General features: G+C 26.7%; 2 protein-coding genes across 2 annotated transcripts in view; one reads left to right on the top strand and one right to left on the bottom strand.

The window, feature by feature from the left end:
* Positions 1-1852: 1852 nt before the first annotated feature.
* Positions 1853-9005, bottom strand: LOC111041549 (DEP domain-containing protein 1A-like). Its single transcript, XM_022325847.1, has 9 exons — positions 8402-9005; positions 8074-8342; positions 6638-6859; positions 5821-5978; positions 4272-5072; positions 3910-4043; positions 3027-3212; positions 2353-2502; positions 1853-2187 (listed from the first exon to the last, which is right to left on the bottom strand). The coding sequence occupies exons 1-9, from the start codon at positions 8462-8464 to the stop codon at positions 2104-2106; spliced, it is 2067 nt and encodes a 688-aa protein (XP_022181539.1). The 5' UTR covers positions 8465-9005; the 3' UTR covers positions 1853-2103.
* A 4631-nt stretch (positions 9006-13636) lies between these two features.
* LOC111041523 (acetyl-CoA carboxylase) overlaps positions 13637-18622 on the top strand; it is a 43949-nt gene continuing 38963 nt past the window's right edge. The window contains exon 1 of the mRNA XM_022325803.1: positions 13637-14054. The gene's annotated coding sequence lies outside the window, so the exon portion shown is untranslated. The remainder of the gene's footprint in view (positions 14055-18622) is intronic.

The following is an 18622-nucleotide window of genomic DNA, read 5'->3' as shown; positions in this document are numbered from 1 at the left end:
TCTTTAGCTATAAAAATTATATTATATAATAAAATTTTAAATTTGATAAATATTTTCAAAATTCGAACTAATACCCAGATAGCAATTGTGTAATAATATTATTATTATTATAGTACACAAATATTGTTTAAAAAATAATTGAACTTTTATACCTAAAGATTGAAAATTTAAAATAATGTTCCACGTAAGTAGATTGTACATTTATACTGTATTCTCAATGAATTGTGTAATTTTAAATTTTAAATTATGATATTGTGTTTTTTAATAACTTATTAACTATTAATGTATTTAACTATTTTAATTATAATTAATATAATAAAATATAATATTATAATTTAAAATGAAAATGATGTTATCGGTTTATCAATGTTATCACATTTTGATGACTGCAAAAAAGGGGCTAAATGTAGGCAATATTATATACTGACACAAAAAATTTTTTCCTGGAAGATCGTTACTTTTTTGACTATTAAAACAAAACAGGGAAAGCATATAATTCCGGGCCCTGTTTATCGCATAAAATGCCGGATTGCAGTGAACGACGAACGACCAATTAATTTTATTTCAAGAACATTTGAGCCTGTGGAAAATAATTATTCCGTCACGGATAAAGAAGCTTTAGCAATCCACTGGTCACTTAATTATTTCAATATTTACAGCACAAAATGTTTAATATTAGAAATGATCATTAACCACTCATTGGGATTTTAAGCGAAAATAAAAATATACCGACTATGACCGGCAAGATTTTAGAGATTTCTTTGTGGGATTTCAGTACAAACTTCAGTGTATGAAAGTTAATCTTATATCTACTGATTTACTTTCAAGATTGTCAATCAAGGGAAAATATGAAGTTTCGGTTGACCGTAAACCCCTAATCACTTAAATTGTATTTATAGAATCCGAATATTCTACATCGTGGTCTATGCTTAGTAAAATATTAATTAGTAAACACCGAATTGCCAACAGAAACTATAAAATGATGACTATTGACCGTAGACAACAAATTACATTATGAAATATTATTATGTGTTTGGTTTTTGTCTTGGCGAATTATATAGCTCCATCAGCATTTTTAAAAATTAAAAATTAGCCTTATTTACATCAAATATTTTTTTTGTGTCTATGAGAGGTCTATAGCTTTGACCATGCCACCATGATAATACAACACATATTATACTAATAAATATTAAAATTTTGTCTGACAATAAATTTGTTAATAATAGTTATACAATAGACAATCTGACTAAATATATGGGGGTTCATTCTTTTTTTTATTTAATAATTTAAATTTATTGCTTATTTCAAAAAGATGTAATGCGGTATGCTTTTAAAATTATTTTTTGGGCTTTGAAATTTGAGCCCTACACTAATTTATAATTTTAAAATGAATTACTTTTAATAGTTATATCATAAAATAAACTTAGTAATTCATAAGTTTATATATATTTAAATTCAAATTTATGTTCATTACAGAGACCTACAAGACACTTTAATGTACAGCAGATTGATACTCACTTGCCCACTTTTTTTATTTGATTAGTTTATTATATCTAAAGTTGGAAAAGATATTGTTAATTTTAAAATGCATATTATTTTCAAAAATAATAGGTCACTGACTTAATTGAGAAGGGGTAAGTAATTGGGGTATAAAATTGACCGGTATTACTCTCCTTGAGATTTTTTTTGTTAACCTGTAAATTTAACCACTTGATTGAACAACATTTGGTTCTTGTTACACCACTGACCCTTATCTGTATAAATCAATGGCATGTTTCACTCCTACAAAAGATTTGGTGCCACCACTGTACATTACAATAACTAACTGGTGTATGGTTAAAAACTTCAAATATTCTGCAAACACATGAGCACCGCTTTAATATAAAACATAGAAAAAAGTACAAAAAGTAGATCCTACATAAGAACCAGCTCAATTAAAATAATGTTATAATTTCTTTTTGAATATAAGTAAGATCTATACTTAAAAAACTATTCACATAATAAAAAATAATTTTTAAACATTAAAAATAATAGTAATAATATAAGGTAATATATTTTAATTTCTCAATTAACTATTTGAATTCATAGATTTTTAGTTTTAAGTTAATTTAATACAGGATTCCGTTTTTTATGTTGTTCTAGGAGTGTAGATCTTCTTTCATAAACATCAGGGTACATCTTTTGGAACTAAAAAGGTAATAACAATAAATAAGTATTTTTGATTAACATTAAAATATAATAGTCTATTTCAAATGATAATTATAGGACAATATTTATAAAAAAAATATGATTTTCTTCGAGTTACATTATAGTTCAAACTTCAAATTGTTTAAGATTAATATCATAACTTACTAATTTTATACGTTTACTCTTTTCTTTATTAGACATTGATGTACTACTTATGATTTGATCCAACAATTCAATAAGGGCTTCTTTAGATTCAGTACTTCTTTGTTTTTCAAATTCTTTATCTGATATTCTAAGGCAATAGTGCATACTACCCTAAAATATAGAATATCATATATTTTAAATTTATAATATATTGTGTTATTATTATTATTGTGGCGACAAAGCTTAATTTAGTGAAATGTGTACATAGAAAATTTATAAAATGATGTTTTTTTTTGTTAGAAAAGTTGATAAAACATATATTTTTTTTAAGCATCAACTTGTTCCTAAAGGATGCATCATTATTATGCATATTTAATATTGTAAAAGTCAAATTTTATGATGCTTCACTTAGAAACACACTCTTGCAAAAAGATAAGACTCAAAAATAATGCAGCTGGTGCATTTTTCTCAGATTCAGTGGTTCTCAAATATGGAAAACTAAACCAACAGTGGTGGTACGCATAATGTACCACTAAGATAATTAAAAAAAAAAAACTTAAATGTTAAAAACATATACTAATCAACTTTCCACACATTTTAGAGCTGGTTTTGGAAACCTTGATGAACAATTTTAGAATCAAATATTGAATCACGTTTCTAGTGAAATATATTGTATATTTTTAACAAATACTAACCTTAAACAGTTGCTCATCATTACTAAAAGAATTGAACTTTTCTGATAAAATTGAATCAGTTTTAATAGGTAAAAATATTAATTTTTGACTGTGTATCAAAAATTTAACAACATCAGTAGCTAAACAATCATATTCAAATTGATTAACATTTTGTCTCAACACTGCACAACATAATTTATCTGTAATCTGAAAAAATCACAAATAAAAATAATGTTGTGAACATCAAAATATTGTATATTATTATTTGCGTATTTTCCAAATAATGGATTTATAATTTGTAAAAATAAAACATTAAAAAAAACAAATGAATCCCATATTTATTTTAACTAATACAATTTTGAAATTTTAAATGTGACTATTGCAATTTATAGGATAACGATTCATTTAGTTTATTATAAGTTTTCGGATTAATAAAAGTGATCAAATGTTGTTAAATGTCTAAATTATATTATTAAGAGATTTATGATATATCAGCATTAAATCAAACATTACATAAATTCAATAAAAACACTTATGTCCTAGTCATTTGCAAATTAGTATTTATAATAATAATACATAATATTTGTAATTGTAACAAACAACATTAAAACTTTTAATATTATCCATTAAAAACTAATTCTAAATCAGATTTTTAAATATCAAAATCCCATGCAAGGTTAAAATTATTATTTCCAGAATATCTGAAATTAGTATTCTCAAATCAAAATGGCAAGCTTTAATAATTGTGCCTCTGAATATACATTCATAGCCATATGAAACCTAATTTAAATATAGTGAAAATATTTAAATATATATGATATGAGCATTGTGAATAGTATACTAAAATTTCATAATCAATTTTGGTGTATAATATAGATAAATAAACATTAGTAAGATACAATACCTTAGTGTAAGTCGAAGATAGATGAGAAACAAACTTTAAAAATACTTGTAACTTTGCTCTATTCAATGGTGGAAGACATAGACTTAATAATTGATATAAAAGAATACCCAAATGTAACGATTTTTCATTTAAACCTAAAAATAATAAATTATGGTTTATTTATAACATCTTTCAAGGTAAATCAAATTTTGTATGTTATAAAAAGATATATAATTAACTAAAAATTGAATGAAACTTTTTCAAGTTCATTATGTTTTACAAGTTATAACTTCTAAGCAAGTGAATTTACATATAATATTAATCTCAAGCATAATACTTCAGGACTTTTATATTAATATGCAATTTCAATATTTTAATCATACCATTAAATGATTGGTGTTTAAGGATTTGAGTATGGTCCATTTGTGTTATATCGATTAGTTTATGTAGAGTAGAAATTGCCATATCTAAATCAAATCCATCGGCATCATCGTTGTTAATGTTTTCAGATTGAAAAAGTCCAAAATTAACATATCCAGAAGTAGATGGACAAACAAATTTATCATTTTCTAATGATTTATTTTTAAAACCATACTCGTCTGAATAGAAGCTCTCATTATGTTCATTTAAATTTTTTGGATTAATTGAATTATTAGATATGGTGCGACCAATTTTCCTTTTCCTTATTTTTTCCATATTTTTATGATAATATGATTGTGATTTTACAGATATTTCTGGTGAACTGATTGTTCGAGTTAATTTCGGCTTTGAATATTTATGTGAAATATTTAATGGTTTATGTTCCATTTTACTTTGTTCTATTTCACAAGATTCAAAAAATGATGAACTGCTACAACTACTGACAGAAGATCTGGAAAGTGATGATACTTGTTGTCCGGAAATATCAAAACACTTATTAACAATGCACGTTTTTGAGTGATCCGTAGAAAATTCAGTTTCCCAGCACATGTTTGATGATAATTGGGTTGAATTATTATTTTCTGTCTGTTTAACATTTTTATTACACATATGATCATATCTTTCAACTACAACCAAAATAGAAATAAATATTTCATAAAAAGATATTGGAATCAGTGGTTCCTCTGAGTTTAAAAAATAATCCTTGATTACAGAATAAACATCGGCTTTAAATCCAGGATAAGTACATTCATTCATTTCCATATCTAAACAATAAAAATAACAAATAAGTAAAAAATTACCAAATAATTATGATTTAATTCTACTTTTGATACAGATTATATTTTAAGTTTGTACCACAAATTCAAAATATACTTTTTTGTTACTAAAATGTTTAGAATACTTGTTTTTTAAAATGTATGCAATAAATACAATATATAGTTGAGTAATACCAAGCGTTCTAGAAGTCTAAAAACACTTTAAATAGTTTCTGTACATTTATAATATTGCAGTTTTACTCAGAATTATAAACAATTAATTTTCAATTAAAATTACTTTAACTTACTTACTAATAAATAATAATATAGCATCCAATTTTAATAGCTTAATAGCTTTTAATTTTAGGATTGTAAGTATTTGACTATAAATATAAAGGTACAATTTTGAAATCAGGTATAAAATAAACACCAAATAGTTACTTATTGTAGATTATAGTGCCGACTAGAATATATAAGGAAATAGAACAGATGGTCATAAAAAGTTAATAGCACATTATTAATTTAGCCTTTGTAAAGTGATACACATTGGTACATAATATTATCTTGTATGGAAAACATTCATCAAAAATTTTTTATTGGTTCCAGATTTGTTGGTATATTAGGTACATAATAACTATAGTATGTGAATTATAATTTTAATTCATATTGCAAATTTAAATTTGCAAAAGTTTTGATCGAATTAAAACAAAAACTAAAATGTACGTATAATTATTATATAATATAATATTATTGTTACCAGATGTTAAACTATCCATTGCAGACTTCACCCAATGAGGAAATAAACCATCAACATTATAATCTTGATTATAAATATTCATGATTATCCACTGTTTATTTAAATTTTCAGTATTTAGAAAATCATCCATATTAAAACTTTTCAGAATATTCCGCAAACTATAAATCAACAAAAACATATTCTCTATAGTTATTTTTTAGTTATAAAATAAATTTATGTAGAATTCTAATTATTCTTTCTTAAAACCTTAAGTATTTAGGTATTCAGTAGACCAGGGGTCAGCAATCAAATACTAAGAGGGTCTGGATAATTTGAAAAATTAATTTTAAGGTCTAGAACACCTTAAGACAAATGATGAAAAGAAAAAATCAGCATTAAAGCAATACAATTTTAGCGGTTTATTCGTATCATGTCATAGTCATGGCATTGCTGACCTCTGCAATACACTTTTCATTATATTTAGTATCTCATACAATAATTGTATTTTTATATATAGCCATTTACTTATATTATATGTATAATATTATATAATATATAGATATTTTATTTATATAAACAATTAAATAGTTAAACTTGATTTTAGAGTAGAAACCAGATTTTGTTTAAATAAAAAGTTAACATTTCAACTATAGGCATAGTTGTTTTGATGAATTTGTAATTTAAAGTATCAACCATCAATACAGTAACCAATTTTTAATACATTTATATATAAAAAAAAATGTATAGTATGATTGATTAAAAAATTAAGAACTGTATACCTATACTCCGACCCTACATTAACCTAAATGCATTGTAAGAATAATTGATAAATATTTACTTTTGTATAATGAAATTAGCAATTTTATGATTTTCATTTAAATATGTGTTCATTGCAACATTTTCCATCGAATAAGACTTCATTCTATGACTACTAATAACTTTTTCACTTCTTTTGGGTTGAGGAGACAACGATTGAGGTTTATTCATAAGGAATACATTTAATGATGACAATACAGATCCTTTACTGATTGTTTTATTCATATTCTTTGGTAATGCAAATCTGAAATGGTAAAATGTAATGTTATTAGGTTATGGTTAATAGAAACCACAAAATAAATATATAATTTGATTTAAGTTTTTAGAATTAGTACAGTCAGTGGCGCCGGATCCCCAAAATAAAGGTGTGACAACATTTCATCATAACACCCACCCACCTATAGGTATATTTAGGCGAGTGTTCAAGACCCCCCCCCCCCCCCGAAAAAAAAAATTGTTAGCCCCAAAAAATTCAGAGCACGTCAATCTAAAATGTAGTATAGGCCTTACAGGTTAAAAATTGCAACCTCCCAACTTCAAAACTCAAATTGCTTATAAAGTCATAACTGTTGAATTTAAATTAATTTTAAATTGTAATTAGGTTATATTTCACTTATATAATTAATAGTTATATATTATAATATATTATAATTTAATATTGTATATTATAATAGAAAAATAAAATTGCTAATGCACAACACGTCACCGAGACCGTCTTGCATAGTTGCATGACCATTTATTTATTTATTTATATTATAGCTTATTTGCTTATTGTATTACTAATAGAATACAGACATATTATACTAACTGTTTACAAGATATCTTAATTTGTGGCTATACTACTGTTAATTAATTTATTAGCTATAGTGCTATACCATTTTAATATATGCAATGACACAATGTTAATAAACTATTAAGTATTACTATTTTTGTATTGCATAGGTGACACCTAACAGTAGTATGGTACCACCTACCCACCCACGACCCACCCCTTAAAAAGGTGTGACTGGCGTCATACCTTTATACCGTGTTCAGCGCCACTGAGTACAGTTCATGTTATTTAAAATGTATAATAAAGCTAACTTTAAACTATTTTACATTAAAATGTAATTTAAAAAAAAAAAAATGGGTAACTTATAACGTATGCCTAATGAAAATGTCTAAGAAAAATATGAACGATAGAAAAATTCAAAAATTTAAGAACATCGTAAGTAATAACAGTTGTCACTTATCACAAATTATTTTCTTGTCCTGGGTTATATATTAAGTTATACTTAAGTTAAACAAGTATACAACTCAAAAAATCAATAACTTGATTTACATTTATCTCCCCGTAGATTCAAGTTATTGAAGTATGTAATAGTAATTTTAGTGTATTATCAAAAAATAAAAAAGCCAATCTTTATAAACTTGATTTTTGCTTAGCTTGAAGAACAGTTTAAAAACTAAAACACTTACTCATATAATTCTGACTTATCCTTAAATTTTGTTGAGGTTGTACTGACAGCTTTAAAAATGTCAGCTTCATAAAATTTATTCATTAAGGCTACTATTTGTTGACGTGTAACTCCTTTATTGAACAAATATTGTAATTTTCCAGAAGACGCTTCATTAAACATCCAATCAACTGCTTCAAATCCCGTGAAACAGTTGTCTCTAAACCAAAGTTGGTACCGATGTGATTTTAATGGCATACCACTTCTGAAATGGTCAACTAATGCTTGCCACTTAACAAAATAATTAAGTCATTAGGTTACAATAAACACGGTAGACAAGTTAAACTTACAGTTTCCGTTGCTCGGAATTGAGAATATGTTGGCAAGTTTGGAATATTTGAATAATTCGACATTTTAAAACGTAGCTATGAATCAAGGTACCTATTTCAATTATTTGATATCATTTAAGCTGCAAGCCTACACAATGTATAATATTATCCTTACTACAGAATAGCACCGTAAACGTCAATTAATCTTATCACAAATCAAATGAATTTAAAAAACATGCTCCGGACGTTTCGGTAGAGTAATTATGAAAACAACACATACAAATTTACAAAACCTACAAATATTTTATTTTTTAAAAAAAACGTTACACTTGTCGTACAATCGTATACCCGTTGTCTTGGTGTTGTTAACAATAACAGTGATAATGATAAGCGGGCGTACTGCGCATGCCCAAACAGCTGGTGGCGAATGTGAAGGTAGAACACTTGAACCACAGAATAAAACTAAATATTGAGCGTCTGGCTTAGTTCGTTGTTAGAAACAATACAAAATTCTACAACATTTGTTTTGGGTATTGAGACAGATAGCGCTCAAAGTACCTCACTAGCACTATGCCTTTGATTTTATATCTTGTACCACGACTACAAATTTATTTTAGTTTCATGTGATTTAGGTCCGAGTAAATTAAATTAATTACATTTAGATATTTATTATTTTACTATTTGACTCTATCCGGCTGCAATGACCATTAATTAATATAGGTATGATATTTCCATCATAAATATTCATTATGTAAACTATATTTTGAGAACCTACCAGTTGTAACAGAGTTTATTATCATTACCATATATTAATTTATATTAATGTGAGTATTGTGATTTGTGACAACTACTAACTAGATATATATATACATAACCTGCTGGCTACTTGTTACGTGCTATAACACGTACCGAATTATGTTAAAATAATTATAAACTTGCTCTACAAAGTTAATAAACATGCAGATCGTGTTTATTCGTATTTATAAAATGTACTCGTATAGACGTATATACGAGGCGGTCAACCGAGTGGCGAGCATTTATTGAGTAAATTGTCGGTCACAAACTCACAACCTATTAACAAGTAACAACGTACTCTCTTGAAATTTTTAACACTACAAATATTGTTATGTACACAATAATAGATAGCTGTGGCGTCATTTCAGTTATTAATAGAGGAGGGCAACGGTTTTGACCAGCCCAAATGAGTAACAAAAAAACTTTTGTTTCGCTCTCAAGAAAATATCTTGGTTCTTACATCTTATGAAATCACCATTACCACTTTACTTATTTTATAATTTAAATATTTTTTTCTCTCATTGTTACAACCTTTTTTCACTAGGTAACAACATCATTTGCAAATATAAGTAAGCAGATATTTTATAAAAATAATTGTATACCTAGGTGCGTATACCAATTAAAGCTCTGTAAACTATTTTGACTGTACGATAAATTTACAAATGTATATTATTTTAATTTATTTTATTTTTTTAAATTTTTATTGCTAACTTACTGATTCAAGTTTCATTTGTTTATTGAATACATCAAAAATTGTTTTCGATCCATGAGCGATTTGCAGTAATTATATTTTTTTTAGCTCGTCGTTTTTAGAAGCACTCAAGCACCACCCATTTCTTTTTTATAAAAATACACTTTGTCCATATTAAAATATTAATGTGAAAATAAGTTTAAAGATAAGTCAAGATAAATTTAATTTAAATATATTTAAAATAAGATACTCAACTAAATTTACAAAATATAGAATAGTTTACGATTTTTCAATACACGACTATCTCAAGTTAACTGAAGTCTGAGGTTAGGTGTTTTTAGAATTTGTACTAATTTTATATTTTAGAAATAAAACTATACGGGATTATGACATTAATTATTATTATTGTTGTGCATGCGACACTATTATGTTATTTTCCTTCACAAAACACACACACGCACAGAAACTTACATACATACATGCTCGTCCTTGCGTGTGTCTAAATATAAATATATACAAACTATCAATTTTTAATTAAAAATGTATCATTGTGACACGGTTAAATATTTTCTGAAAATATTATAAAAATAAGGATGTTTTTGTTCTAATAAACTATAATAATAATTAAACGCCAACAGCCCGTCACCTGCCCATCGGACTGCTTTTAAAATCAGACGGGAAAATGCCCACCTTGCCCCTCTCAAATGACGCCACTAGTGTATAGATTTGAGATTCCAAGCTCGACGAAAGCGGATGTATAAGTTTTCCAATGTTGTACCTATATTGTATTTGGTAAACGGATGTTCCGTCTTATGTCCCCGTAAAAAAACCAGTCCACGGAAATTTCATACCTGTCAATTATTAAGATAGGACATATTATGGTCCTCAGGAGTTATAAGACGTTATTTAACAGGGCTTACCTAGCTTACTTATATTATTTAAAAATTAAATTTGTCTGTTGAAAATTATATTGTATAGGTAATAATTATATTGTATTACTTACTATGAATTATAAATACTGACATTTTACGTTTTATATACAGAATTGAAATTTTAAATGAAATTAAAAATAGTAATTTAATTTTAGTGATTTAAAATGCCTAGCAACCAAACGTCTTATCTAATTGACGGGGACGATACTTCTGCGGTTCTTTGTGTTTGTATAAAAAATGTACTTGTATTTTGACATTATTATAGTAAAAAATTGAACTTTTGATTTCAAAAAAAAATGTTCAATTTATATAGGTAAGTCTAGAAAAACGTAATACAAGCGGTTCCTCGTAAATTTGTCTTACTGCAACTTGTATACATGTATACAAATTTTATAGACCATCAACGATTACCTATAGTTTTTAGTTATTTTGTAGTATAATTTAAGAATATAATACTTAAGGACTTGAAACTATTTTCACCACTACGTTTATTGTTATTTATCATACTCTGTACACACTATTTGAATTAAATGTAGTAGGTAATTGCAATAATTTACATCTCATGTATTTACATTTAAAACCCTAGTCCAAAGACCTAATATTAATATAGGTATAGTGGAAGGTAGCTAAACTAAGTTAGCATACAATTGTAGAATATCAATATATGTTGTATTAATAATATTATTATTATTATTAATTTAAAGAAAGAATTGTTGTTGTAGATCTAATTCTAATATAACATTATCCCAGTGAATACACACCAAGATCATGTTCTAGCTAGCGGTCAATTGTATTGCTGTTTTGACCTTATAATCTTATCAGATCTATAATAAAATACAAATTTTAAAAATCAACATTTCTAATTAATAACATTAGATAAAATAATTAATCATAACCTATTGAAATTTCACATTCGTACTACCTATATAAATAAGTCAGTAAAAATTAATAAATAACTTGCTATCCTTATATTTTTATACAGTGGATGACATAGTGGCGTAAACTAGCGGTGCGAAAGGTTAAACCCCCCGACATTAATTGAAAGCTTACCTATTATGGAATAGGGATGCGAAGAAGGCTTTACATTTTTACAACTCCATGAGACATGAGTGTAGGTATACATTATATGTGTTACATGCATAGATAATAAAGATATGGATAGGACATATTGGTCTTATCAGCGGTCTTCGAGGGGAACAATTGAGGCCAAATAAAGTATACCTATATTGAGTATCGACTATCAATATAAAGGAGCCTCAATTGCCTTCTCCTCCGGGAACGCGGCCTCAAATGTATTTAACATAGGCGTGGCCTATCCATATCTTTATTATCTATGGTTACATGAAATGAAAATAAAATACATATTACTATTTGAGTAGATACCTATGCTTGGACAAATTATTTTGCATTAGTATTCAGTAAGAAAAACAATCAAATATAATATTTGAAAATATAATATGTAGGTATGGGTGAGTATAAATCTTATGCTATGAATAAATTTTATCTACCTACTACGATGTATTACCGACGTATTATTATGTTTATCATTAGATGTAGACGTCGGTTGGCATACTAATTTTTACTAATTTAGATAGTTATGGCCAAGTACCAATTTCAATGGATAGATACCTACCTAAATAATACTAATAGATAATACAAAAAAATTAAACATTTGTTTCTCAGAAACTTAAAAATAAAATAAAACTAGGTGGGTTTATTATTAGAATCGCCGACCTATTTCAGTCACTATACCTATTTGTTATAAATTTAAAGTGTCAATACCATATTAAAATTATTTACAATAAAATTACTTATTCTTTTTCAAAAATAAAAGTGTCAGTATATTTATTAAAATTTAAATTCATTGCTTATTTCTAACATTACTATTATTTTGTAAGGTTATTATTTTTTTCATAAAATATATTATATTTATTAGTTGTCAAATAAAGTATTACGTATAAAATATAATAGGTAATTATTTGATTTTTAGCTAAAACATTTTTTTAGGCATGTCCACGAATTAAGATATACCATAATAGTTAATGGCTTAGTATATATCTTAATTCGTGGGCATGTCCCTGTAGTATGTACCAACAAGAGCCTATCTACAAATAAAATCTAGTGATGTCTGTAACGTAACCACCCGAGAGGAGCGATACATTAAAAAAAATCTTTGCATTACTTATAATATTGATTAGAACTCGAGCCACTTTCCCCCTCGAAAAATTAAAAATACTTAGTGATTGTGACTATGTAGAGAATGAAATAAGAAATAATTAAAATTAAAATATTATACACCCATGTGGGTATTGGCCATTAGGCATCAGCTCCTGCCTTCTATAGACTATAATCTTTATGAAATGCGCTGCATAGAACATCGAGCTTAATGCAATTATAATAAAAACAATTATTACATTTAGCACTATAAAAATTCGTCCAATTCGATTTTGCGGCGTAGTTTGCTCTATTATCATGGCACATTACACACTTGAAGCAGTAATACGACTCTCGGCGTTAATAATAATAAAACGTAATCGTCGCAACTCGGAGTCGCAGTTGTCGAAAGACGTCATGATTCCACGTAATTTTGCCCGTTTTTGTGGGCCATTTATCGTGTCGATGTCCTTGCACAGCGGTTGCGCGCGCATTCCACCAGCCATCTTCGCCATAGCCGAGTTCAGGATCGTCCGGTGACGACGAATTCCAGCCGCCGCCGCCGCCGACAAGCGACCGTTGGACCCGGCCAACCACCACCGTTCGGCGGGCAGCTGACGCTCCTCGCGTGTTATCATACTCATTAGGTATCACAATTCACAATTGCTGCGTTGTAGCGGAGAGCCGCCGCCGCCGCCACTGATTGATTAGAGGTTATGAACTTTTCGTGTGTAGAGAATATTATTATTCGACTTTTGTAGTATTATTATTACTGTTTTTTAAACACATTATTATATTATATCGATATTATTTTTGTTGTTTAAATGTTTGACCATTCACATCTCCCGTAGGAATGTTGTCTAGTTCATATTATGGTTTTTAAAACTTTTTTTTAATTATGATTAAATCGTTGATTTCATTCCGTACGTTCGGTTAAGAAGGCGCTTATTCTCACATCATCATCGTCCGTTCATCAAATGTAGTTTGTTATCATCGCAGTAAACGACATGTAAAACGTTGATTTTCCGTTTTAGCAGAACCCGCAATTATTGTAAACCGTCCTAAGTTTACACGAGTCAAGAGTAAGAGCACGATTGCACAGGTTGGTACCTATATAATATAGTTTCGATTTTCATTATAATTTACGCAATTTCACAGTGAATTTCGCTTCGTGTATTTACTTGGTCGGGATTTTGAGTTCATGTTGAATCATTAGCAATTTACGCTATGTCAACGCACTTATGTTTAGCTTCAATTTGACACTGTCAAAGATTATAAATTAAATGTTTGAGCATAATCATGTTGGAACTGAAATAAAATATGCTGTATCTAGATTTTACATTTAACAAATATGTCAGTATTTTGAATATTATACTCTTAAATAAATAGTTTAGTATCTGCATTTTAACATAATATTTTTGTTGTACTCTCCTATCTGCCAATCCAATAATTTAATAATGTGTGTTTTTGATATACCAAATGATCAATATTTTATAAATTAAAAATGTAATGAATAACTTTTATTTTATAGAGTATGTTGATAGTTTGCTGGATTATAACGCTTTAATACTGAATGATATAGTCAATGAATATCAACAGTATTCTAATATAATGAAATATGTAGAATTCTCTGATATTGGTAGATATTTACGAGTTAGAACCCAAAAACAATATTCAAGCATAAATCTATAGAGTAGGTACCTACTCATCTAAATAAAACAATGTTTGACATGCATTACTTAATGTCTTTGTAAGTACAATACCTAATAAATACTTAATACAATAATTTGGAATTAATATGATCAGTGTTAAACTTGTAGCTATATGTGTACTATCTTGTTCCATTATTTAAAATCTAGTTTTTTCTTTCAGTTTATGTATATGTAATATGTATATTAAAAAAAGTGGGCAAGTAGGTGCCGCTTTGCTCTACTGTAAGTGTTGAGTGGGTCATTACTCATTATAATGGAGTAGTACAAAAATATTTTAAACTATTAAAATATTATAATCAACTTTAACTTTATAATTTTATAATTTATGGCATTCATAGTATTAAATCCAAACAAATTGATCGACTTATAGGTACACTCTTCTACTAGAAAAAGTGACTTAGGTCACAAAAAAATCCACACATCATAGTAAAATAAATAAGTTCATTGCTATTCTCAGAATCTCTCACGAGTATATTATATATGTATGGGCCCCCACACGATCATGTTCGGTGACCATTATGTTTTTGAAGAATAAATAAAAATAAATATACCATATATCATGGTATTTTGAAACTATAATATTGAAGATCTTCCATAACTTCACATAGGTGACTAATAAATTAAAGTATTCAATAGTATTGTATCAATAGTTGATAATACCTTGTTCTTATAAGAGTATTAATAATGTATATTATGCATATATTTAGTTTAAAACTTATGAAGTAAATAATTTTTTGATTGACTTTAAATTATATTATATTTTTTATACAAGAAAATATTAGTGTAATAGTAATACGCCATGATGAAATTATTTTTCGTAGATTTATATCCGGAATTATAGGAATATTCATCCATCTGTTTTAAAAGTTTGTTTTTTTTTTTTTATTGTAATTATCAATGGTAAAAAAATATTTAACTATTATTTTTTTAGTGTATTTATAATATTGTATAATCACGGCTTATAGTTTTTACTATAGGTACATATAGCTAAAGTCGATAGCTATAACTTATGTTTAGCAAAATAAAAATATTCATATTTTAAATGGGTATTATATCATAATCTAACCTTAAAATTAAGAAATTATGTGTTCCTTTGTTTCTATTTCTATTAGATATCTAGCCTAACATAATCTATTTTAAATGTTAAGTTTTTTTCTCTTCTATAATAAATTAAAATCTGAATACTGACAAAAATGTGTATGTATTGGACATTAGTATTTTACTATAATTATTATTGAAACGTAATACCTACCTAGCAAATTTACAAATATTTAACATAAAGCGAATGTTACGTGTCTTCCGTCAATAATATTTATTGTTCAATTTGTTATACACTTTAATCAAGATTTTAATAAAAAAAATCAGAAAAAATAATCTAAAATAAATTAAAAGTAAAGAAGTAAATAAAATAATTCAGAGGACCCTACACTGGAGATTGTTGTCTCCATTTTAGAAGTGCGTAACACACTCAGCAGCTTGTATTTAGCATCGCTAGTTTAAAAATTTGAGTAAATCGACCTATTATGAAACTTAATGGTAAGAAAATTATCCGTGTGTTTATGAGAGCTTTTTACAATAGTTCAATAATTTAGCAACTTTTGTGTGTATTTTATAGCATAAGTTAAAAATGCTTATAACTCACTTAAAAACCGAATCATCATAAAAAAGCCCCCCTACAAACGCAGATAATTTTCTAACCAATAAGTTTCAAATAGGTCGATTCACCCTAATTTATAAGCTATTGAAGTTAAACAACAAGCTAAGCATGATCTACTTAGCATAAATTTGCTATGTTACTCACTTGTAAGACGGAGGTAACTAAAGTCTGTGTAGTGTCCTCTTAATAAAGTCTAATAGCCTTCTGATTATTTTATATTTCAACTACACATTTGTCTATCACAGATTCATCCATTTAATACTTTGGATGTTATTAACTTAAATAAGTTATCTAATCTATAATATTTTGACATTACTCCACCAGCCACCAGTCATAAATAAAAAGAAAGCATTGAACTCCTTTTGATTCTAATGACTCTAATGGTAATTTCTTAATTTCTTTAAATCATCTTTTACTCGGTCCATCCACTGTTGTAGTGGTCTTCCCACTGATTGTTTTTTATTTGGCTTGTCAATCCACCCTCTGGGTGCTATATGTAACCATCCCCCCACCTATCACTCTCACCTTTATGACTTCAGATAATCTTGTAAATTTTGTGCATTATATGGTCTGCTCAATCTTATTTTAGTTTATTTTAAGGCCCATATTTTTATTTGTCACTATGAGCTTTCTTATATGTTTCTATTCTATAAATTTATCATGTAAAGTAGACAATCTGGGCATTGTAAACAATGCCGAATTATTTTGGGAAATGTAAAATTGATCATTTAAAAGTGCTAATTTTATATTTCTCATATTGTCCTGAAATAATATTCATGTCTTAACCCTAATCATATATGCAAGTTCCTTGTGTATGTGTATTATATTATATACATTTCTATTTGATACAAAACTATTTAGTTATGAAAACTTAATTTAATTTAATGGCATAATATATATTTTAGGGTGTGTACACTAGTGACTTCTACCATATAACCAAATGTTTTGAGTGACTTCCTTGGTTTTTAAAATTTAAGTACTAACTACTAATACAAAAAAAACATGATTAATGGTGTTTGACATTTTTTAGAATTGTTTTATTTAATTTTCCCAATGAAACCTATTAAACCATTATGATTTAGACCATTGGTGATCTAATTAATGTACCTATGTTAACAAAATGGGTTTTATTTAAAAAGACTGCAATACTAATTGAAATGTTTGAAAAAATCTGTGGCATTACTTCTTATATTATAATAATTAGATACTTTTGTTGCATTGAATTATCTGGTATTTGTTTAATCACAAGTCAAACTCTTAATAACATATTAATCTATGGAATAATGTTATACTTATAAAAATATTTATTTTATTTGAAATTAGTTCAAACTGATTAAACTATACTGTTTATTTTTATAATTAGTTGTTTTTAGAACTGACTTATTAAAAATAAACTTTTTTATTCAATGTCAATTAAAGTTAGTATTGTAGGTTGTAATTTGACATCGTTCAATTTTAATCGGAAATGTTATTATAGGATAATTAAGACGTACAATTATTTCTCTAAAAATATAATGTTCCCTTGTTGTGAGTATGCAGCTTTTCCCACATTTGTTATGTTTGTTTGTCATGTGTATCATGAATCATGATAAATTGAACATCAGTCTTGTTAGATTTATTAATTCTAGAAAATATTTACATACATTTTAATCATTGAATAATTTATCCCTCGTAGTTTTCATTAATTTTTTAGTTTTATAATAGTTTATTCGTTTAAATTAATTATTTAACTACTTGCAGATTTTATGTGCAATATTGTAAATTATAACACTTTTCACCCATTTCAAAATTAAAATATAACCAAAAAATGAGCTTAAACTGTATGAAAAAATTGTATTACAAGGTATTAATGCTGAAAAAAATAATTTAATATTCACAATACATAAGAATGCATATTTTTAACAGTCAATAATTATGAGGTTTTAGTTATTACTTATTATATATCATATTTTATAGTAATTGTTGTTTATTTTCTTATCAAATAATCAATGAAGTATGAAATACCTATCATTAATAAATATTATTTATAATAATACTTATTCCATACCATCGTGCTAAATGTTTATTTAATTGTTATAGAACACAGATATTAGTTTTGATGCTTAAAAAACTTTTATTTTATTTTGAGATTTAACTGAATTATCATTTAAATTATATCAATTTGCAGTGTTGTTATAAAGTAAAATTAATATGGTTGGCATTCATATACAATTCATACAGTTAAATATCCACAAATTGTGTTCTTATTTAATTATCATTACTGTCACGGTTATAAAACAAAATTGAAATTCATGTTTCATG

The sequence above is a fragment of the Myzus persicae genome, unplaced genomic scaffold, assembly GCF_001856785.1.
Source record: "Myzus persicae strain clone G006 unplaced genomic scaffold, MPER_G0061.0, whole genome shotgun sequence".
NCBI classification, from domain to species: Eukaryota; Metazoa; Arthropoda; class Insecta; order Hemiptera; family Aphididae; genus Myzus; species Myzus persicae.
This window is presented reverse-complemented; position numbering and strand designations above follow the sequence as displayed.

Bases quoted from the DNA above. Each gene is read 5' to 3' on its own strand.
- LOC111041549 (XM_022325847.1), bottom strand. From the start codon at position 8,464: ATGTCGAATTATTCAAATATTCCAAACTTGCCAACATATTCTCAATTC. The intron at 8,343-8,401 runs GTAAGTTTAACT...TATTTTGTTAAG, and splicing joins AATTCCGAGCAACGGAAACT to TGGCAAGCATTAGTTGACCA. The intron at 6,860-8,073 runs GTAAGTGTTTTA...TTACCATTTCAG, and splicing joins GATAAGTCAGAATTATATGA to ATTTGCATTACCAAAGAATA.